General features: G+C 35.2%; 1 protein-coding gene across 1 annotated transcript; it reads left to right on the top strand.

The window, feature by feature from the left end:
- The first annotated feature begins 17,904 nt into the window (after window positions 1-17,904).
- Window positions 17,905-21,784, top strand: LOC149845765 (omega-3 fatty acid desaturase, chloroplastic-like). The gene is made up of 8 exons (XM_089995979.1): window positions 17,905-18,809; window positions 18,901-18,990; window positions 19,287-19,353; window positions 19,456-19,548; window positions 19,654-19,839; window positions 19,969-20,049; window positions 21,084-21,221; window positions 21,358-21,784. Exons 1-8 carry the CDS (start codon window positions 18,328-18,330, stop codon window positions 21,544-21,546), a joined length of 1,326 nt encoding a protein of 441 aa, XP_089852105.1. The 5' UTR covers window positions 17,905-18,327; the 3' UTR covers window positions 21,547-21,784.
- The last annotated feature ends 3,133 nt before the right edge of the window (window positions 21,785-24,917 follow it).

Raw genomic sequence — 24,917 nt, forward strand, 5'->3', positions numbered from 1 at the left:
AAAACTATCAAAAGTATAAATTAGAGTTTTCAGCAAACCCTAGGCGTCTTTGGCATTGGGATTGACGCCTCCTATTGTGACTCTAGCTCCAGCCCCTTCCAACCCCTCATCCCACCTCATTTGACATTGAAGATTGAGTTTTGCTTGAAACTCAAGCATCATTCTATCTCCCTTTTCAATTCTACTTGTTTCTTCTTCCTCCTTGCTGTGATTAATCCTTGTTTGCTGTGTTTTTGCAGGTGTAGCAGAGGTGGAGACCATTTATCTTATGTGGAAGTGCGAAACACCCAAACAAGATGAGCCGGCCCTACCTCCATCCGGTTTTCTGAGCCCTTCGATCGCGAATCGGCACCCTTTCCATCTTCAGTGGATCTCCAACGTGTTGCAGCTGTAGAAACCCTGCTCATGGTGATATCCCAGCATTCTCGAACAATCCAGGACGTCAAGCTAAAGCCATTGTCCGCTCTCTTCTCCCCCACAATCGTCGGATCGCCCTGGAGGTAGGTCTTCTTCTCTCTTTTCTTTTAGTTAACACCCAAATCGTGTGTGCTCGTTTTCTTGTGTTATTTTCTGTGTGTTTGCTGTGTTTTTATTGTTTTCACCTTAGTATAGCTTTCGTGCATAGACCAGCACGATAGATCTAGGTTTGGTTTCATTTTTAAATTGTTCGAGTCGTGTTTTTCCATGGTTTTCACTCAAAACGTGAATATCGGTTAGATTCCCATCTACCCAATTTTTTCTTTCTATCCAGCATGTTTTATTTTGTTATTTTTACAAAATAAAGTGTTGCAAAATTTAGTTCTGATTTAATTGGCGTGGATTTACCTCAAGGGGTGTTTTTCATTGAAAACCAAAGAAATCGGCTAGATCGTATTCTAGCCGATTTTAACCTTTTGTTCTATCCGTTTTTATGTATTGTTCCAATTGAAAAATCAGTAAAAAAAAAGTTTATTTTGAGTTATTTTGGTTGCTGGGTGTGATTGATTGTTGTTTCAAAAGAAAAAAAAATCGGCTAGATTAATTCTAGACGATCTCTGTGTCTCAGTGAGTATAGGCGTTGCAATTTTTCTGTAGTTTCCTTGTGTGATCTGAGTTTGTTGCGTCTGTGTCCTGTGTGCTCTAGATCTGTTTTAGGTGAGGGTAGGTTTAAATGCATGTCGTGTGATTTATTTTGAAATAATCATTGGATTATAGTTCATCTAGGTAAGTGTGTGTGATTTACTGTTTTAGCTAATTTCTGTGCTTTGTTTGTTGGTTTGCCATTTCCAGAATATTGTGTTTGTTAAATTCCCAGTTTCATATAGAGAGTGTGGTTGAGTTCATCATATTAAGATTTTTCTAAAGATCATTTTGTTTTCTTTTGGCATTTAAGTTTTATTGAGAAAAGAAAATAAAAATTTGAGTATTGTTTTCCAATTTGTAGGGTCATCTAGCCGGTTGTAGGGTCTTTCATAGATTGTTATATAGGAAATTCATGTCATTCCAGTTCTTCATATTATGTTAGGTTATATATTGTTTTTGAAATAGAGTTAGTAGTTTTGATTTTCCATGCTTTGTGCATTAGGATAGTCGTTTAGATAATTTGCTGTTTTATGTTATTTGGAGTTCCAGCATATTAGATAAATTGTTTAGGTTTTTGTTAGTTTGGATTGTTAGTTATAGCTGTGTGTTAATTTAGGTGTATGATTTTCATGGTAGCGTTAGCTTAAATTTTTGTTTTGTTATTTTGATTTTGGTATTTTAGATAGTTGTCTTCCCCAAGTGGGGCGTCAGCCATTAGAGCTCCAGTCGAGCTCTAGGTTGTTTTTGGTAGGGATTAATTGAATAGGTAAGTTTATTAGGGTGTCTAGATTCATTGTATTAGGAGTTGTTAGGTGTAGAAATTTTGTACTCATTTGGTAATTAGTGTATTAGTGTTATTTCTTAAATTTTGGAAAATCGTGTTTCTCATTCCAACCTTTCTTGATTTTCTTAAATGCTTGGCTTAATTAGTTAGATAGAGCTTAATGTATTATCTAGTGTGAGTAGCATTTTTTTAGAAAGAGGAGAAGGAAGTAATTGTGGTAGAAAACGAATTTTGGAAAGGGTTGATTAATTCAAATTCGTAGAAGGTAAGTTTTGATTTTTGGTATCCAGCTAAGAGAGCAAGCTTCTCTCTTTTAACAATTTTGGAAACAAAATTTAGCTTTCAAATATTTTCCCAAAGAGTTATACACGATTTTTGGAATTTATTTTCAAGGTTATCCTTTCTTTCTAAAGAAACCCAAAAACGTGTTTAAGGTTTTTGGAAAGGTTTTCAAAAATTATTTAATGCTTTTAAAGCAAGGTTGAAAACGTGTGGGCCCCCTGTGAGTTGGACGTTTTCAATTCTTTGTTTCCCATTTGATTTATCAAGCAATTAAGGTAAGCTTTATCTCTCTAGGCTGGACGTTTTTGCCAAATCAATTTGTTTTCAAAATTTATTATCTCCTATTTATTACCTTCCTCTTTATTAATTTAGATTAGGTGCATTAATTAGGTCTCAATTATTTAGATATCGATTTTAGCAATAGTCCATCTTATTTAGGTAGGTTATACTTATGTTGATTATTTTCTTTAGGGGTACCTAGAGTAGATAAGGTCTTTAACACATTGTCATTTTGATTTTAGATATTGATTAATTAGATTTACATTGGTCATTTCCTAATTTAGTTAATATCTAACATAGTTAACTTAGTTGACCTAGCTAGGTGTGGCGTGAACTTAATCCAATCCAAACTCTAAATCCGCACCTTATTGGTCTTTAGTTGCTTATTTAATTCTAATTTTAATTCATATTAGATATAGTATAATTTAGTCTAGTGATTCATTTGTTTGCTTTAGTTAGATTTTAGAAGTCAGTGTGGTCTTAATGTGTAGTTGTTCATTGTGTTTGATTTGAGCATTTCATTTGGTAATTTGTATTTAGTCTTTATTAACTGCAGCTTCCAATTCATATAGTTAGGTTTGCATCTTTGATTAAACTAGTTGCATTTGAATTATTAGTTAACTTAGCTCTAGTCGTAATTTGCATATTGTATTTCATTGTTATTTTATTTAGCATAATTGCATTTAGTAGCTGCATATAAACTGGCATTCAGCATCATTTAGGTCTGCATCAGTGTTAGATTGCATTATTAGTGTGAAAAATAGATTTCTAAAGTGAATTGTGCATTGAACCCGAAAGCCGATTTTTTCCCTGTCACACAATCGTTATTTCATGTGCAAAATTTTTGAGTTTTCCAAAAATTCTTTTTTTATTCACTTTATTGGTGTGTTAATTGTCTTCAGACCAAATTTCAGCTTGATCCGAGTTGGTTTGGTTTGATTTTTAAGTGTTTTGCGAAAACAGCTTTTTCGGATTTTAAAATTTTGGGACCTGTGATATCCAGATTTTCTCTAGTTTTGAAACGCTTATATCTGGAGTTCCAGATATCATTTTTCAATTCTGTAAAAACTGTCAGATTCTTGAATCTGTTAGTTACAGAATAGAATAAATTTTGGGAAATTCGGACCTCGTTTGCTCTGTCAAACAGTCAGTTTACAAAGAGCTATCAGAAGTCTATTTTGAACTATTTAGGGGTAGAATTGTAATTTCATTCTTTTAGTCATTTTCGGTCTGTTTTCATTAGTTTCTACATTTTAATTGTTGCATCTGCATCATCCAACATGTTTAGACTTAGATTAGATAATTTTAGAATTAGTTTAGTATTTTAGTTAATTCTTTTATTATAATTAGGAATTGCTTTGTTAATTTCTTGAAAAATTATGTTTAGTTTCATTTTTATTTTGTTTTATTGGAATTATTTACTAACTTTGTATTTTCTTGTGTTATTAGGTTGAAAAGCATAATATTTTTCAGGGATTATTGTCCAAGTGCGAAAACTTGAGAAGTGGCAAAAAGACAGAAATACCCTTGGTGTGCAATAGAAGACTGAATTGCTTTTCTACTTTATTTTAGTGTTAATTTGTAATTGTTATTATCCTTGTACTTGTAGATTGATATTTGTGATTAATAAATTAAATTTCTTAGAAATAATCGACTAATTCTTGTTCCCCTGTGGATTCGACCCGTACTTACCACTTTGTGGAAAGTCGGTTATTTACTTTTGGTTGACGATTTTCCAAAGTTTTAATCGAAAAATTATCTTTTAAAAAGAGTATTTATCAAAAATAGCAACCAAGGAGGGATCTGTCTTCACCCCTCCAGACTTAGGCATCATCTAGTCTTCATCCTCTGATCCATTCCTCATCCTTCCACTGCATATTCTCAATCCATTCTATCGATCCGGCTTCACCCCACCATCACCCTTTCTTTCTCTTTCACGAAGTTTCCCCCTCTTCCCCTGCATTTTATATCCTGAAGGAAAACCCACAACAAAGTGTCATTCTTCTCCTTCCTACTTCAGAATCCCTACAGCTATAGGGAGCTCGACCAGAGAAAGTAGAGGAGAACTCCCCCTTTCTCCTACAGAGCCGCAGGTAAGTAATCGTTCTTTCCCCCCCATTTTTTTTTCTTTCTTTTACAAATTATCCATGAATTTCTTGATTTTCGCAGATTTCTAATACCTGTTATAATTTGATTTTTTTTCTTCTTCTTTTGTTTTCCTTGTTTGTTCCTTTCCACGTCATCTCTTATTTGCATTCTAGGTTCTCATATTTATTTCAGCTCTGAAGTTACACGGACCCCTCAGTTTTATTTTTCATTAAAATGTTGGTAGACGATGATGCCTCGTAATGGCATTGTTGAGAAACTCTGTTTTGATGTCACATAATATGATACACTGTCGTATTTGATTTTATATGATATGATAATATGTCCTCTTGAAAAATGTTATATTATGACTGAATATGTTTTGCCATAAATCTAACGAGTATTTGATGCAAGGATATCTCACCCAAAAAGGATGGAGACTTCTTGTTCAAGTACAACTAGTGCAATCATACTCCTTGAAGAAAAAGCTTGATGAGCCATGCATTCCTAAAGATCAACTGAAGAGATCGGCTACCTCAAGATGAAGACTTTTTTCTTCTTTAGAGTCATATGTAACAGAACCTTCAGGAACATGCATATTGCATATTACATACTCATTCATAAAACTATATCATAAAAGTATACGATAGTTTCAAAAAGCTCCCTTTTGAAAAACTAATAATTGTACCTTCTTACAACCCTTTATGAAAAAGGTATTTTTGACATGATTTCAAAATGTAATAATTGTACCCTACATCATATACAAGACAACATGAAAAGAAATGTAGGAAAAAGACAAAACATGAAATCGGCTACATAAAGAAAAACAAATATAATATGTTGTTGAAAAGACTCTAGTTACCTTCTTTAAAGAAATGATTTCAAATATGGGTAAAAGACAAAACATGAAAATCGGCTACACAAAGAAAACAAATATAATATGTTGTTGAAAAGACTCTAGTTACCTTCTTTAAAGAAATGATTTCAAATATGGGTAAAAGACAAAACATGAAAATCGGCTACACAAAGAAAACAAATATAATAAAGTTTTTGAAAAGACTCTAGTTACCTTTTTACAAACCCATAGAATGTCGACTTACTTGAAGTCATCATTCTCTTTGTATAGCATTAAATACCTCCTGAAAGAAATCCTTGTAAATATCCTCCTCAAGAATGTCGACTTTCTTGTAGTCCTCATTCTCTCTGAATACTTTGAAAACTACAACATAAAGAAAACACTTGACATGACTATGTACAAATAAATATCTTAAAACACTAAGTGTACTTACACTCATTTAAAGTAAAGAAGTACTTATGTACCCCAAATCATTAATTAGAATAAAGACAAAACTAAAATCCAACGTTCAATGTACTATTGTAAGACATAGACTTTTTATATAAAATATGTATTACCTAAAACAATTACAACGACTAGTGTACCCTATATTTTACTTTTATGGAAAAAGGCTTTCTCGAATTTTTCTAAAGATGTTTTTGAAATGACATAACATTTCACATTTCAAAAAGGCTACGATTTCAAAATGTAACGACTACTTTTTTAAAAAAAGCTATATAAACACACTCAAATAAACTATTCAACATGGAATGGATGTGTGAGCTTACAACGAGAAAAATTCCTATTCATCATTTGAAAAGAGAGCCTTGAAAAAAAAAGAAAGAGAAAAAAAAAAGAAAGAAAAGAGAAAAAGTCAAGTATAGCTCTTTGACAAAGAGTATCTTCTGAGTGACAAACAGAACATTCTGAGAACCCTTCATTCGTGCATTCATATCATTCTGAAGGTTCTATAGGAAGTATTGTAACTTTCTGTTATTCACTGTATTCCTTCTTTGTTGAAATAAGTAGACCTTTGTGTAAGAGGGTGTGCCCTTCTCTTTGAGAGAAGAAGACCTCTGTGAAAGAGGGTGTTGTCCTTCTCTGTTGAGAGAAGAAGATCTCTGTGGAAGAGGGTGTGCCCCTTCTCTGTTGAGAGAAGAAGACCTCTGAGGAAGAGGGTGTTGTACTATTTATCCGGTGACTCAGATGTTATAGTGGAAAGCTCGAGTGGTTTGCTTGGGGACTGGATGTAGGTCTGGGTATTGACCGAACCAGTATAAATTCTGTGTTTTTTGTGTTGTGCCTTATTGCCTGATTATTTTATTTTATCGATCTTTATCATATTTCACTATTCACCCCCCCCCCCTCTAGTCGAATTTCAGGCATCATCGACTCACCTGGGCTTCGAGTCTTTGAGTTTATCTTACTTTCTCCCTTTTGTTTTGATTTGCAGTTCCCTGTCTATAGCCTAATTCCCCTTCTGATTTTGATCTCTTGTCCATATTTGGATTTCTATCCTATTGTTTTACCTCTTATTTTCATCTTAATAAACGTCTTCATACATCTTCATACTCTTTTCTTTCGTCCCTTTTAATCTCTTTCACGAATCTCTGTTATTTGTCCTTTATTGTTCAAAGATAAGCATCGTTGTAGAACCGGTCTGTATATAACAGTGTCGGTCTACACATTGTGATATCAATGGAACATTCATTCCAACATTCCTTTTTCTTGGTTTATTGAAATTCTCTGGTTTTCAGTCGAATGTTTGTGTATGCCCGATTGTTTTCTTCTTCTTTTGTTTTTCTTCTGTTTCTATTTTTATTAGTTGTTTACATGTGACTTCTTATTTGTGTTTCTTTGATTTCTCACATTCATTCTAATCTCCAATTTACAGTGGATTCCCTGTTTCATTTAGGACATCAACATCATCATGTTCTGCACTAATTTCCTATTTTATCCATGTTTCTTTTCATTTATGCGTATTTAGCTACTATTATGATTCTACAACTTATTTCATTTCCTTCCTTTTTCCTGTTTTTATTTTTTTTATTTTTTTATTTTTTATTAAATCATTTTGGGTCATCATGTTTACGTAGGATTCTACAATCCCCCTTTGTCTCTGTAGCACAAGAGTATTGCATAACCTTACATTTCCATATGCATCGTTTGTTTTTTTTTTTTTTTCCTTTGTTGTTTTCTTATTGTTTGTTTGCTAACTCTAATTATCTGTGGAGTTTTGATATCATGTTCTCTCTCTTGATCCATGCATGTTCCTCTTTGCTTTCCTCAATTTTATGTGTTTAAGCATCCCAGTGTTTGGTTTTTGCATAATATTTTCTGTATGCAATGGTCCCTCGTTAGGCATATGGCACACACTTTATCCGCTCCCTCCCCCCTTTTTTTTAAGGGACTCCCTCTGCATCCAGCTGGTGCGATGCACACAAGCACATTCGAAGGAACTACTGCCCTGCGATGGCTGCCTCAATAAGAAATCCACCTCTGCAATCTCTTCTTTGTCATACGACAACTCCATTTCAAATCCTGCAATGTTAGGCTGCGGTTGAGCCTTTGAGCAGGTTTTTGAAAGTTGGGACGAGTTAGTTGAATATTCTGACCAGTTCATGGTCTCATCTAATAGTTCCTCGACTTCATAATGCATTCACAGCAGTTCCATGAACTGTTGTGGTTTCATGTGCATTCACAGTAGTGTCATGAATTGTTGTGATTTCATACACGCCTACAGCAGTCCCATGAACTGTTGTAAGCTTCATTTTATGCATTTCTCATTAGCATATGCATTCTCATATATATTTTCTCATTAGCATAGGCATTGCATATGCATTCTCATATATATTTTCTCATTAGCATAGGCATTGCATAGGTATTTTCATATATATTTTCTCATTAGCATAGGCATTGCATATGCATTACTTCATTTAGCATAAGCATCATACTTAGGTAGATGCATATGTGTTTCTCATTTAGCATAAGCATCACATTTAGGTAGATGCATATGCATTTCTCATTTAGCATAAGCATCACTTTTAGGTAGATGCATGTGCATTACTTCATTTAGCATAAGCATTGCACTTAGGCATATGCATGTGCATTTCTTCATTAGCATAGGCATTGCACTTAGACAAATGCATATGCATTTCATTCACGCATTAGGCATTGCATCTTCATATATGCATATGCATTTTAGCTTTAATATAGCACTTTCAATTTCTCTCTATATCTTGCATTTTTGTTTGCCTTGTGCTATCTTATTTTTGCAGGAAAGTATGAAAGATCCAGATTTCTTTTCCTAAATTAGGAAATCTCATTATTCCATTTAAGATTGCAATAACTTCATATTAATAAAAAAATTCTACTTTTCTGTTTAGAATAGAATGTATGAGCATATAGTTCTCATAATTGCTTGTGGTATTTCATCTTACTTTATTTTTCAAAAAGCACTATAGAATAACACGAATGGCACATGCACCATTCTAATAAGAGGTAATTAACCCTAAGTAAATTATTCACATTTATGGTCATAGTCAAAATGTGAACAATACTTAGGATTTTTTATCTTTTATGAAATAAAATTTGACGTACACTTTAGGTCCTTTCTGAAAAACATCATATTTTTAAAAATGCATTTTTCTCTTTTATTAGAATTTAAAGTAAAGATTAAATCAAGATATATTTGTGGCATTAGTCATGAATATATTGAAATTTAATCTTGCCTTAAATTTTATAAAAATATAAAAAATAATTTTATTCTTTCTTGGAATTTAAATGAAGATTAAATTAAAATATATTTGTGATCATAGTCATGAATGTATTAAAATTTAATCTCATTTTAATTCTATTAAAGAATGAAATTTGTTTTTAAAATTCTAATTTTAAACAAATTCTATCAATGCATTCATCATTTTGCATCATTATTTGCCATCTTTTCAACTCATTTCAAGTCATTTTCAAAATTCCAAGTGATTTTTGAAATAAATTTTCAAAAACACAGTTTTTCATTTCCAAAATTCAAAATCATTTCTCAACTTTCATTCACAAATGCAGATTTATCTTTTATTTTCTGATTCTATTCAGTTTTAAATCTTACTTTAAATTCCAATTTTCAATTCTTATTTCTTAACTTCACATTTTAAATTTCACATTTTAACTTTGAATTTCATTTCAAATTTAATTGTTAAAATTCAAATTCTTTATTTCTTTTCAAAAATTCTAAATTTTGAATTCTATTTTCATTACAAATTCAAGTTCAAAATCTGAATCCTATTCCAATTCTCAATTTAAATTTGAAATTCACTTCGGATTTCCAATTCAAATTACAATTCTGATTTCAAACATCAAATCAAATTTTAGAATTACTTCAAAATCTTAATTTCAAATCACAAATCAATTTCTAAGTCCAAAATCTCAATTCAAAAATCAGTTCAACTTCAAATTTCAATCAATCTCAAATTTCTAAGCTCTTAATTTTGAATCCAATTTCATAATCTTCAAAAGCCTTCAATCCAAGTCCATTTCAAATTTCAACCTTTCAAAAATCAATTTTTAAACTTTAAAGTCATTTCTAAAAAGATATTTTTAAATCCATTCTCAAAAATCACTTGAAAAAATCCAAATTTCTAAAACATTTCCAAGAAAAGCATACATATTTCTCAAAATTCAAAAGTCATAGCACAAACCTGATTTTATGTGCATTTAGGATTTCAGAATAATCACTTAGCAAGGAATGGTTGAACCTCGTACCGACGAGCGAATCTCGTCTCTTCATTTTCCCACATAATTTCAAAACAAAGGCGAGTAAATTTCAAAACATCTTTTTCAAAAGGTCAAGTGAGACCTTGCAAAGGGTTTTCTCTTCTCTCTTTCTTTTTCCCCAAAAAGGGAAAAGGAAGAAAGGGAAAAGAGAAAAAAAATTTGCAATGATCGCAGATCCGTAACTTCCTCTCTGAGTAAAATTAGGAGATTTGTATGAGCCAACTCTCTTAGTTTCGTCTATACGAAGAGATTGGCGCACTAAAAAAATTTAAAAAAAATAACTAAAAACCCAAATTTTTTATGATGTAAGACCCATAAATTTTCAGCAAAAGTTTTGAATAAATTCATGAGGCATTTTCATGTGAAAATAGCATATGAACCTAAAATGTGAATCTAATCGATTTCAATAATCCAGTTATACTTAGAATATTTGTATCTTCGTAAATATATGCTCAAGCAGTCAGAGAGACATAACTTCCTCCATGAGTAAAATTAGGAGATTTATATGAGCAAACTTTCTTAGTTTTGTCGATACGAAGAGAATGGCGTACTCAAAAAATTTTGAAAAAAAAAAATTGCCAAAAACATGAAATTTTTACGAGACCTATAAAGATATTGGTGGGACTGACAAAAATATTTCTTAGAAAATATCTTGTGAGACCCACAAAATAATCCATGAAAGATTCCATGTGAGCCCCACATCAAAGAAACCTCTATTCATTATCCAGAAAGCCAAGGGGCTTTTTTAGAAAGAATTTTCTAGATTTTTCTAGAAAGGAGGTGCCCTTTGCCTATAAATAGGCACCTCTCTCTCTCTCTCTCTCTCTCTCTCTCTCTCTCTCTCTCTCTCTCTCTCTCTCTCTCTCTTTCTCTCTCTCTCTCTCTTCTCATATTTTTGACCCCCCTCTCTCTTGCTCTCCTTCTCTCTCTAAAACCTTCACTGCCTAGCTTACTTGATCTGAGCCAGCCTGACTTGGTATGAGTCTGCCTGACCTAGTCTGAGTCTGTCTGACTTGGTCTGAACCTACCTGACTTGGTCCAAACCAAATTGACTTGGCTTGAGCTCAACTGGGTCTAGTTAAAGTCCCTTTTGGTCCTAAATTCATATTTGATTCACTTGACCCAGACTTAGCCTACTTGCACTAAGTTTGAACCTACCTGACCCAGTTGACTTAGACCGAACCCAGTTTGATTCAAACCAGTTGGGTTTAGTAGCTTGACCTGCTCTTCCTTTTTCTCAACTAGGTCAAACTCATCTGACCTAATTTAGCCTTTCAAAAGGAGGTTCGAACCTAGTTTAAAGCAAGTTAAGCAGCAGAAGTCGTTCTTCACCGATCAGAACATAAGTTTGATTCGTCAATCACTCTCTCTCAAGTATTTGATGATTTATGTTGTGATATATATCGTATACATTTTAAAGTAGTGTCTGACCCTAGTCCTTGGTTTACGCCCTCTAAGACATTTCGATGTTCACATGTGTCTCCTTGTGACTATCGTTGAATATTTTATGATAAAAGCTCCTGCTTAAGGCAGTATATATGTATTTGAGATTGACATCCCGTCGAATAATGCCAAGGCTCCTGCTTTCTGCATATTACATATATATGTATCTGCTTATGCTTTTAAGATTGTTATCGCATCGAATGATGCTAAGGCTCCTGCTCTTTGCAATTTAAATTATGTATTTAAGATTGTCATTGCGTCGAACGATGTTAAGGCTCTTGTTCTTTGCAATTTAAATTATGTATTTAAGATTGTCATTGCGGCGAATGATGCCAAAGCTTCTGCTTTTTGCAATTTACTTTGTGCATTTAAGATTGTCATCACGTTGAATGATGCAAAGGCTCTTGCTTTCTGTAAATATATATGTATTTGCTTTCTGCAAGTTATTTTGTTTGATTTCCCCTGCCGAACATTAAATATACACTCATTTATGCCACCGCATTATAAAGCACAGGCTCTTGCTTATATTACATATAGTGCACATAAATGAGCGTTCAAATGGAGATCAACTCCAAATCACCAATGTGATTTAATTACCGCTCATCAATCAAGATTTTGCTTAATGAATAAAGCTCCTATTAAAAAGGCTTTGCTTTTGCGCAAAACTATTTTTTCATAAAAACCTAAGTCACTTTCGCATGGCCTGGCTAACGCCCAAGGTTCCAACGAACCTCAATGGATGCAAAGTAAGCACAACAGTGTGCATCCATCCTCGAATTAAGCATAACAATTTCTTCGTCAAAGAGGAAAAATATTATTGAAATTTCTGAAAAGATGCTCACCGAGCTTAAGAGAAATGCACGCTTTCTCCGTCAAAGAGAGGAAGTGCTACTAAAATTTTTGAAGAAGCTCAATAAAGATCAGAAAGAACATAGCATGTTACTCCATCATATAGAGAAGGTGCTGCCAAAATTCTATCAAGTACTTTCTACAACGTAGAAAGAGTCATCATACTTCTGCCGTCAAGCAAAGAAAGTATTGTCGAAATAGTTGGCAAAAGAATTGCCTAAGCCGGTTGAATGACACAAGAATGCCCTGTTGTCAGAATGGTGTCAGAATAACTTATTCCTATGTTCTCATGTAAGGGCACTTTACTCATAAGGGCCGAAGAGCCAGAGTAGTTGTTGCGCCTTGACTAGGCCAAGTACTGGTTGTGGTGATACACGCCAAGCAGTCGATCCGTTGATATCGTGTCATATGCATGCTCATGAAAAATATTGTTGCACAACTAGACTCGTAAAGGTCGGAGAGCCAGAGTTTTATGTCCAACCGAAAGAGGTGAGGTTTTCGTGATGGATGTAGATACTGAGAGCAGAGTCAAGCATGCATATGAATAAAACTTAAGGTCGCAGGAACTCCACAGTTTGACCATGCTGAGAAATACTGAATGGAGTCGGGTATATATTTTCTCAGTGCGGGATGCACTGGCTTACCCGAATGACATTCGAATATCCAACAAGTAATGGTTAGACCAACGGACCCCTTCAGGACTATTTCTCATCGTGGAAGACATTGATGGTACAATCATAAATGACACGTATTTGATTATAAACCAAAGAGTTCAAAGGTCCTCCTGTCACTCAGGAGGTTTAGAGGTTATGGTTATCCTTAAATATCTAAAGATTGAACCCAACTACTGCAGTAGAGGATGCATCTGAACCGGCATATTAGGGTTATCCCGGTATGAGTTCTATTACCCTATCATGGATAGGGTCAACAGGCCTCTAGGGTAACTAAAATACATAGAATAATTAACCCCCAGAATGTCATGTTGAGGCCCAAGTTCTAGCTTCTCTCGTGTACCAGGGAGTGAATGGTTAATATCAAAATAATGTATCAAATTCAGGTTCAGCGATGTATGAATATATAAATGATTGAACGTTGTTATGTCAAATCCTGTATAACCTTGAGAAAGGTATTATGATTGATATACTACTAGACCGATAGGACAAAGACCCAGGTATTCGCACGACTAAGCAAATCTCGAGAAGCTTGTGCTTGGGTTCGTGATACGGATGTGCTAAGTCGTGGAGACTTGAGCTCAATGTTCCAATTAAGACCCAAAAGAGTTCGATTGAGGCCTTGAAGAGGCTCACGCCAAGTCATGGAGACTTGAGCGAGATGTTCAATCATAGTCCTGATGAGGCTCTCACGATATACGCTAAGTCATGGAGACTTGAGCGATTTAGTTACGTATTGTGACCCTGAGTGGTCTATGTATGAGTTGATACTTGAATGAATGCGTAAATGAATGCTTTCTTACCAGACTAGTAATTGTTCCGACCCTGTTTAATAGAGATTTCAGGTGTTGAACTTGCGATGCGATATGCGGAGCAAGGCAGCATCGAGTTCCAGGGTTTCTTCAGACAGTGTTGTACTGCTTCCTTTATAAAACTAAATACTTGTTTTCTAAGTAGTGATGTTTGTAATAAATAAGTTGTTTTGATAAAATGGAATACCTTAGTGGTCAATGAGTGCTTAGCCACATACCTGTGACTTGCTTGGAGTTTTCTAAAATTGATGACTCATTATCGTCCATTTTTGCTGCTAAAACATTTTTTAAGTTCCGCTACAAAGAAAAAAAAAGAAATTCATGAAAATTTTAACTTAGCTTTATTTTGGAAATCTGGGGTGTTACATCTGCCCTAGCCAACACAAACCTGGTCTTGTTCAAACCAATATATGTGGGCTGGGTTCAGACCTGGACTAAACTGAACCCTCAATTCAAGCCGGTTTGACCCAACTAGGCCCATACTAGGCCTGAACCGAGTGGATCAGTTCAGACCAGTATATCCTGACTACCTCTAGACCTGGTATGGTTCATGCATGGTTCAGACCCAATTAGGTCTACCTAGTGCAAACCAGGTCTGAACCATGGGCATGGTTCAAGCCAGTTTGGCAAGCAAGGGTCAATCCCTTGATGCTAATTTTTTTTTCAAAATATTTTCAACATAAAAAAAATCTTTATAAATATTTCTTTGTTTCCTTTTGAAGGTTTTATCATTATAAGCCAACCCTATAAATCAAGGTTTTAAAAATGATACAACAAGAAATTTTAAACTATAGAGGTGCTTAAAAATGATAAGTCATATGAATTGTTTATGGACCATGTTTCTAACCATGAATGGGTTTCGAAAATGATAAGACATGAATTATTTATGGTTCAAGTTTTCAACTGTGTAAGAGTTTTGAAAATGGTAAGGCATGATAAATCATGTATGAATCAAGTTTCTAATCATAAACGAGTTTCGAAAATGATAAAACATGATAAATCATGTTCAAATCAAATTTTAAACCATGAATGGGTTTTGAACATGATAATCATTTATAAATCAAGATCTAACCATGAATGGGTTTTGAACATAATAAATCATCTATGAATCAAGATATAACCATGAATGGGTTTCAAAAAGTTATAAGTCATATATGGATTAGGTTCTAACCATGGATGAGTTTCAAAAAGTGATAAATCGTCTATATAATAAGTTCTAACCATGAATGAGTTTAAAAAATGATGAAACATGATGCATAAACAAGTTTTTTATCCTAAAGTATTTTTCAAAAATAATAACACACACTATATATTGCATGAATAAGGTTTCTAACCGTGGTTATGTTACAAACACACAATGCATGATAAGTCAAAAATTCATAATATATGTTTAACCATGAATATACAAAAAAAATGAATTGACACCAGAGTAATATATATACAAGCCTTTCAAAATGGTTAAACAATAAAAAACAACATATGAACCACGTTTCTAGCATGAAACATGGGTCAAAATGATAAAACACCATTAATGTTGGTGGACATCATTATCGTTCATGGATTTACATTAGAAATGCACTTAACATAAGGAAAATCATATTGTATATGTATTTATAGTTTCATTCATGAAAATCCTTGTTTATACCCACATGCATTAGAAGAATGCATATTTTTATGGATTGGAAAGGAGAAGATCTTAAGATAAAATTTTAAAATACAAATGAGTGAGAGATTAACTTATACTTTAGTTGAGGTGTTGCTCGGACCTTATGAAATGTGTTCATCTACCACAAACTTGTATAGAATGGAGTCCCTTTAAGGTACCCCACACTATACTTGATTGAAAAGAGAAGAAAAACCTCAAAAACAAAAATCGTTGGGTGAGGGGGAGAGAGAGAGAGAACCAAAGAATGTCTCTCTTCTACTTTTTGAGAGGTATTTATAGGCAAAACTTGGGAGTAAGTGAGATGAGTGGTTGAGCATACAAGAAGGGAGATGGAGGGTTAGAGTCTAAACCTCCTCTTCAAAAAAAGTCTTTTTCGGTTGACTCTTGCCCTCTCAAGTCAAATGTGATGTTTCACAAAAATGACAAGCTACTACTTTACCTTATTCCATGTGTAAACAGTTTTGTTTTTCCTAAAAAAGGTAGAGATCCTCCCTTGGGATCTTAAGTGAAGAGCCTCCTTGGTTCTCACCCTCACACATGTCTCAAGGTTGGTTCTCTAGGCAAAATTGCTTCCTTGGTTGGCTTAGTTGGTTCAATTTTAACTAAGTCCAACCAACTTAGTTACCTTTTGATATTTAATATAATATCTTATTTAAAAGTATTTATTTTATTTGTTATTTTTTTTTTGAAATCCCTAATTGGGAAATTTTTATATTGGATCTTCAATTGGATCGGACTCCAACAGAATCTGGTTCAAATTCAAGCTTAATTTATTCAATACTTAGTACTTGGTTTTATAAAGCATAGTTTTGCTTAATGCATTTATGCACTAAATTTTCATCAAAATATTAATTCACTAGTATAGGAATTTTTTTATTTTTCCTCTGGTTGGCTAATTGTTATTTTTATTACTATTATTTTTTCTCAGTTATTAATCAAACAGTAATTATCACAATACTTAAGAAAAAATCATAATTAGATATTTTTTCAAATTCATCACACCCGCATACTAAATTGTACAGGTAAAATGATTTTTTTTTATATTGGTCACTGAGAGTCTGGATTAAATGTCTGAAATTTTGTAGGTCTTACAGTCCTTCTGATCTAATAAGGGTCTAAGAAATTGTGTTGTGGCTTATACCCCGTACTTTACATTTTTCATATCTGTGTATATAGAAGAATGAGTGCCACAACAAGGGGACTTATAGCGTTTGAAATGGACTGGACTGAACTCTTATGTTGTCTTTTTGTTTTTTTGATTGTAAACCTCAAACTTTATTTTGTAAAATAAATTATTTTAATTTTGGTGATATTTGAATTGTAATGGTTGGAATGATTTGATTCTAACTTGTGATGCACCTGGGTCTTGGGATTGTTTTGAGAAGTCTTCCGCTTTGTTTTAAAAGAAAAATATGTCCTGTAGTTTTTGAAAGTTGAAATGTTAGATAACCTAGCCCACCTAAACCCCTAAAACCTAATATTCATCAAGATCCTAGATAGATTGTATGCTTGCATTCTATATTTTCTTAGGAAAGTGAGAGACAAAGAAAGCATCAAGAAAGGAATCCACCTTAATCATTCACTCTTCCATCCATTCACAAGGGAGAGATGGGGGCGTATGCTCTTGAAGTGCAAGGTTTGCAGAGCTTTCTAATCCTTAGCTCACAGAGGAGCAGAGAACCACTCACACAAGTTTGAACCTCACTGCATGGTACATGAGACGTAAACCCCTTATAATGAGAATACAGAGCTTCTAGCCCTAGGCTCATAGAGGAGCATAGAGCCAAAACACAAAGTTTGAACACCTCACTGCATGATACGTGAGACATAAACTCCTCATAATGGAATCCTTCTATCCAAAACCAAATTTTCACTTGTAATCATATTCGTGCCACTCAGCTCAATTGCATGTTAATGCCATTTACCAGTAAATCGCAGTATTTTCAAACAAATTATGCATTTGCCATGTAGTTTGGCTGCTTTTAACGTATTTCTTTCGCAACTTTAAAAAGGATACTCAGCCCATAAAAACCTCTTGTCATTAAAAAAAAAGTTAGGAAGGCGTTAACGTTTTGGTCAGCAATGTCCTACGTCCGTGTTTATAAGCAGCAGTAAAGAATCGTCAAAGGCGTAAGCCTCTAATTAGAACGTCTAGAATAACCTGGTTATCGTTAGCCCCTTCTCGGAAACTAAGTCGAACACAACGCCCTCTTACTCGTACGAGGTTGACTGTCCCCCACCAGCGTACGAATATCGAGTAAAATAAGGGAAGGTCGCAGTGGAAATCGAGTGACAGGACAGAGCGCGTCAAAAAAATTATTTACAGCATTTTTCTCATGCCACAACGTGCCTTGTCTACAATTTTTTGAGATTGCAAGTTGCAAAGAGAAGGCGCTGCAGAAAACACGACGACCTTTGGTTGCATATCCATACGTTGGTGACGAGACGACCCATTGATCTAAGGCGGCTCAAACGAGAGGAGGGCATCGCCTTTTCTGCCTTTTCTGATAAGAGTGGTTATATTGATGAGAGAGATAGGGGGGAGAGAGAGAGAGCACCCATCCTCCTCCTCCTCTCTCTCGGCTAAATTTGTTATCCCTATTTTTAGAAAGAGAGCATCCAACCTTCTCTCTTTTCTTTTTCCACTAGACGATTGTCCCCGCTCCTCCTAAACCTTTAAACCAGAGGTTCCGAAAAAAAAAGCAAAGCAAGAGCTTTTCAGTGAGAGAGAGAGAGAGAGAGAGAGAAAGAGTGTGTGTGTGTTTGCCTAAAGAGAAACAAGAAAAAGAATGGCTTCCTTGTTATCATCAGAATGTGGAATGAGGGCCCTCCCTAAGCTCCCTCTAAGGAGAGTCGAAGCTCCACCGTTGAGGAAGCCACTGTCATATTCTTGTGTCCTGCCAAGATTGGGTTTTTGTTTCAAGGGGGAAAAGGCCTGTTTTTCCAGTGGCGCCTCATCCAAAGGTAGAGATTGGGGATTGAAGGTGAGTGCCCCTCTGAAAGTTGCTTCTGTTTCTGAAGGGGATGAGGCCGCCTCCTTCGACCTCGGGGCGGCTCCTTCATTTGGCCTGGCAGAGATCCGAGCGGCCATTCCCAATCATTGCTGGGTAAAGGATCCATGGAGGTCGATGAGCTATGTCGTCCGGGACCTCGTCGCCGTGTTCGGTCTAGCAGCCGCTGCAGCGTATCTCAACCATTGGGTGGTTTGGCCTCTCTATTGGGCTGCTCAGGGCACCATGTTTTGGGCTCTGTTCGTTCTCGGGCATGACTGGTAAACCGCCTTTCTTCCTCTTGCTTTTCTTACTTTCTACTACCACTCCTTCCACGAACCAGCAAAATCATTCAAGTAAAAAATTGTGCAGTGGGCATGGAAGCTTCTCGAACAATCGGGCACTCAATAGCGTAGTCGGCCATCTGCTTCATTCGTCCATTCTCGTGCCCTATCATGGCTGGTATGTGCTGCATTCCTCTTCTTAACGAGTGGAATCTGCTTCTGCGCTCGTTTTTCTCTTCTTTTTGTTGTTCTTTTAACTTCCAATTCGATTCTTACACCCAGTTTTTTCTTTTGTTTGGCTTGTGCTGCTGAGTTTGTGGTTACTGAATCAACTATGTCTTCTAAATTTTGGATGTCTCAGACAAGAAGTTAGCAATCCATAAGAAAGCGCTTTTTCGTGTTCATTTCAGTGTTTTTTTCTCCTTTTCGTCCTTTGTGTCAATTGAATTGCTTTCTTTTCACTGTCAACTTTAGGAGAATCAGTCACAGAACTCATCATCAGAATCATGGGCATGTTGAGAACGACGAATCGTGGCACCCTGTATGTATATAACTCTCTATTTCCCTCACAATACTTTCCCTCTCTGTGAATTGAAATGCAGAGGAACGCTCACCGTGTTTTTCCTTGGTACTTTTCGTCCAGCTCTCTGAGAAGTTGTTTAGGAATCTGGATGATGTTTCTAAGAAGCTGCGTTTCACTGCTCCTTTTCCTATGTTTGCATATCCTTTCTATCTGGTGAGTGATCATGGTCCATTCTAACTTTTGTATTGTGGATTCATTTTTCTCTACTGCTTCAGTTGAGCAATTTCCAAATCTTGTTTATGGCATGGTTTTTTACAGTGGGGTAGAAGCCCAGGGAAGACCGGTTCCCACTTCCATCCGAGCAGTGATCTTTTTACACCTGGTGAGAAGAAAGATGTCATCACCTCCACTGTGTGCTGGTGTGCAATGCTTGCCTTGCTGGTTGGACTTTCATGTTGGATGGGTCCGATTCAGATGCTTAAGCTTTATGGTGTCCCCTATTGGGTATGAGTTGATGCTTTCTACTTTTCCTAGGACATGAGATTTTTATTAAGATAGCGTTATTAAAATACTCTTGCATTTTATATGTTGCCTTATGATGAGTGATCCTCTCGCATTTGACATGTGACACAGATTTTCGTCATGTGGTTGGATTTTGTAACATACCTTCATCATCATGGTCACGAGGAAAAACTTCCATGGTACAGAGGGAAGGTATTGAGCTGATTATTGGACTTTGTGCTCTTTTCTGTGAACTAAGCTGTAGAATGCATTTGATTTGCAATTAAGACTACACATTTCTTGTTCTAGAGGAAAAAGAGCAAACAAAAAACAATCTGGACATGTAAAAAGTTTACTTGGGTACCAAGGGAAACTATGAGGGAAACCATATTGTTTTTTATGAACATTTAAGACTCTGGCCCAGCTTAAGTTCGTCCCAGCTTAACCTCTCCCTTCATAATGTTGAGAACCAAACAAATGGGGATATGTCCTTTTCCTGATTAATTCAAGTATTCAAGATGTGCAAGAACATAAATGTGCATAAAACGAGTACTAGTCAATAAACATCAGCTTCTATATAAATACACTGTACATAGTTTCACGTTTTTAAGCTTCTTTTTATGAAAAGAATGCCGGTCTGCCCCTAATTCAGTGTACCGATAATAGCACAGATACAATTGATTACAATCATTAATGATCAGTGGTGGAAGGCCACCGATGAGGTGGGTCATCCTTCCATCACATCAAGTCCAGAAATATCAACGTGCTTGAGCATAAGACATAAGGTAGGCAATGGATCAGAGAAAATCTGGAAATTTTGAAACGTGTTCTAGCTGGAAGTCCATGTACGTCTCCCCTTGCAGCGACAATTTCTGCCATCCATTTCTCGAAAATGGTGGCTTGACCAACAATTTTGAAAGATCACAGGTCAAGCTGAGTCAGTTTAAGAGCCTCTCTAACTCCACACCACAATAGAATCCTATTTGGTGTTTTAAGTTGTGAATGATCTAGTATGATAAGCGTTCACGGGTCCCTCGGACCTCAATCCTTAAACATGCGTGTGCAGCCAAGTGTCTTGAACCTTCAAATGATCCTTCATACAATTCCTATCTGATTTCACTTCATAAACATTTCAATGGCAACAGTAACGGAGTATCTTTGAGATAAGGACAGGTTTTCATGTCTTTCAACGTCTGTTGTTCTGTGTATTTGTTGGGAGAGAATTTCTAATGGCTATATGTCAACAGGCGTGGAGTTATCTTCGAGGGGGGCTTACAACATTGGATCGTGATTATGGAATATTTAACAATATCCACCATGACATTGGAACCCATGTCGTTCACCACCTCTTTCCGCAAATACCTCATTACAATTTGGTGGAAGCAGTAAGATCTCTCTCTCTCTCTCTCTCTCTCTCTCTCTCTCTCTCTCTCTCTCTCTCTCTTGCACGTTGTGGACGCAGACACATTTCCATTCTAAAAGTTGGGAAAAATTTTCTGAACTTTCACACTTGTTTCTCAGACGGAGGCGGTGAAGCCTGTGCTGGGGAAGTATTACCGAGAGCCTCAGAGATCAGGGCCAATACCATTTCACTTGCTTGGAACTCTATTGACAAGTTTGAAACATGATCATTATGTTAGTGACGATGGAGATGTAGTCTATTATCAGACGAGTCGCCGGTTTGCTGGTTCCAAGGGAAACACATCATAATATATCTTGTTGAACGTGCATGGGGATGTGTGAGTAATCGCCCATGGAAAATTTATCTACATGTACAATCAAGGTTAGAAACATTTATTCGCATCCATTCTGGCACTGCATTCTTTTCCAAGATAGAGTGATGGCCTAATGTATAAGAGACGATGTCAATTGTACCTGTTGATCCTGTTAAGCTGTCAATGACACCAAATACGTTGTCTTTGCTTGGTAATAAACAACTTTTGTGAGATAAGCAGCGAGGTGAAATTACTGAAAAGGTTTCGGATCTAACTCTGATGGAAATGGAACTCAATTCTGTTTTTCATCTTTTCAGTCAATAGCTGATTCGAAGATATTTATGATGGTCTGTTTGCAAACTAGCATAAAGCATTTAAACACCTTCGGTACATGTTTCTTTCGAGACTGACCCATAGCTTTGCCTTGTCTCGTAACATTTCTCGGGTTAGTAACGTACAGAGGGTCACTTCGAGTTGAGGTCTTGACTTTGAAGGCCACTTCAAATGGTCACGCTGCTAGGCTCACAACAAAAATAGAAGGGTTTCCATGGAAACCAATTCCATTTCTCTGACTCTGATACTAGATGCAAACACAATTGTTCAGAGAAAGTGATTCCTGTATGTGTGGATGGTTTTGAACTGAAAGGTGGTACACAAACATCCCCAAAAGCTTGTTCAGAGTTTCCCAAAGTATAGGTAACTGGCGCCATTCAGTTTACCTGAGTCTACATAGATGCTAACTGCTGAAGTTTGCTTATTTTATAGGCTACATTCTGTTCCATACCCCAACTGCTGCAACTCCATGGTCTAGCTCTGTTCCAAAGCTTCCCTGCGAAACCTTTTAGGAAACCAGATAAAACGATTCTATTATATCATATATATAACCAGTGCTTTGAAGCCCTATATCAGAATCTTAATACAAACAGACGACTGTTTTATGGGTTAAATCAGTAATTTTAACCTCTTAACTTGAGTTCATGGTAACTCCAGTTAAATTGGCAGAGGTATCTTTTTCAAATAACACTATAAATTTAGGTGTGTTCTCAACAATATCCTTAGGCGTGCTTTTGATTATTGTCAAATATTTACGTGCGTTTTTTTTAAATTTCCCTATTTCTACTTTCCATCAAACTGACTACGGCAATAATGGTCGACTAAATATAAGATATTGCTTTTTAAAACCCGTAAAAAGTTGATGCTGATAATCTTGTTTTTTAGCCCCAAGGGCTCTCCACACGTAGCTAGGTGGGTCAGCTTTAAAGCAGCCATGGATGTTGACCTAAGGGTTTTGTCAAGTGGAGACCTACATTAGGGTTAGCTGAGTTCACACTCATCGCTTAACCAATAAAATAAAGTCTTGCTTTTTTTCTTCTTCTAAAGGCAAGAACCTTTTAGCATTCATGTGTAGGAAGGTTTCTATGCTTGCGAAATGAATATATATATATATATATATATATATATATATATATATATATATATATATATATATATATATATATATATATATATATATATATATATATATATATATATATATATATATATATATATATGCAGGAAAATGAAAACCTGAAAACCCGTAACAACCCGAACCGGGGCCTCTCGAGCCCAGGTTCGTACACATTAATTCTCAGAAAAAAAATTATCAAAACAACCTTGAAAACCAAGCCATAATTTTTTTATACACTTGTTATTATAAGATCTCACCAATCTGAATAAAATCATCATGACCACAGGTCCATCCTTATGAAAGTTTAAGATTTTAAATACATATTCAACAATGAATAGAATGCATAAACAAAGCCAAGTACTTCAGATCACTTCAAGTTACAGCTAGCCGAGTCTGAGTTCACGAGTCACATCTTCCTATCTATTGTGCTTTCTGATCTTACAGTTGTAACCAAGCGAAGGTAAGTCTAAAACTCGATAAGATTTCATTTACAAATATAAGACTGTTACAACTACAATGAGCTTAAAACTCCTAATCTAAGTTTAGTTCTCTAACTAGCACACGTGGTGTTTACATAATTTATTCTTTATTTTTATATTTTTTTTTCTTACAGTTCCTAAAACCATTCTTTATCTCAAGAGTAGATATATCTCAATGTTGTTTTCTAAGCTAATCGACTATTTCAAAAATAGTCTCTTAGGGCGTAGCAACCCATGTAGACAATTTTAGAGTCTACGAGTGTTGGCTAGGCATATGAATCACTTCACAAACAACATAGTCCAAACTAGTCCAGACTGTAGACTTCTAATCATTGTAACTTTGCTCACCAGTTGCAAGTCAAAGAGCCCCATATATCCATCGATAACTAGCCAAAGAGCGTAGAGGGCTATACCTGCCCTAAGGTGTTCGATGAGCTATACTTGCTCCCAAAGTTAATGATTCATGATACTTCCTACATATGTTTAATAGGCAATATTTTTTAACCCTTAATACCTAGGAATTCCTCATAAATCTCAAGCACAAATGAGGTACACACTTCTAACAAAGCCCTAGACCATGTCCTTCCTAATAGAGTTCTTTATCACTCTCTGTGTTGTTATCCTAGGTGCATTATTCTTTTCATTTTCTTTCATTTCCCAATATTAGTGTATTATACATTTTTAAATGTATGTTCACTAACTAATTTTTAACATGTAATCACATATACATGTTATAATTTTAGGGATAACAATGCATCATAGAGACACATTATCAATAATCACCCCTCTCAAAGTATAAGCGTGACATTCTCAAAATAAATTATTTTTTTGAGAACCCTAAAACTCTATATCCTTTTCTCAAAGCCTATCATTCATTTCTACTTTTCTTATCATATTACATGTATCTAATCGTTATCCTCATTTCTACAACAAGCACAAACATGATACAAGTCATATCATCTATTACATTCACATGACATGATCAAGTACTAAAAATAAATGTGTAATATGAACTACAATTCTCATGCATCTTATTGAAAGCATCAGAAATATAGATTCCTAAGCATGCAATTCATTTGATCCATTCATATACATGGCTCTAAAGCACATGGAATCATATAACAAGATGCATTTATAAAAAACTTGTATTTTATTATCTAGAGAGTCATTTGCAAATGTTCACTTTGAATCACCCAAATATCAAATTAAGGATCAACCTTAGTCTTCCTACAAATCCTAATCTAAACTGAGCAGAAATCCCAACAATTACTAAAAATGTCATTACAGTCCCTACTTGTGTAAAATTATGAAAACACCTCTAAGCTTCTTTGCCAAACTCTAATCTCAAACTCTCAGATTTTGACATCTTGCCCTATGTCAATGTATCCCCCTCTAGAAAAGAAGTTTAAGGGTCTAAAAAACACCCAAATCCGATGT

The sequence above is a fragment of the Nuphar pumila genome, chromosome 2 (genome assembly GCF_984573655.1).
Source record: "Nuphar pumila chromosome 2, dmNupPumi1.hap1.1, whole genome shotgun sequence".
NCBI lineage: Eukaryota > Viridiplantae > Streptophyta > Magnoliopsida > Nymphaeales > Nymphaeaceae > Nuphar > Nuphar pumila.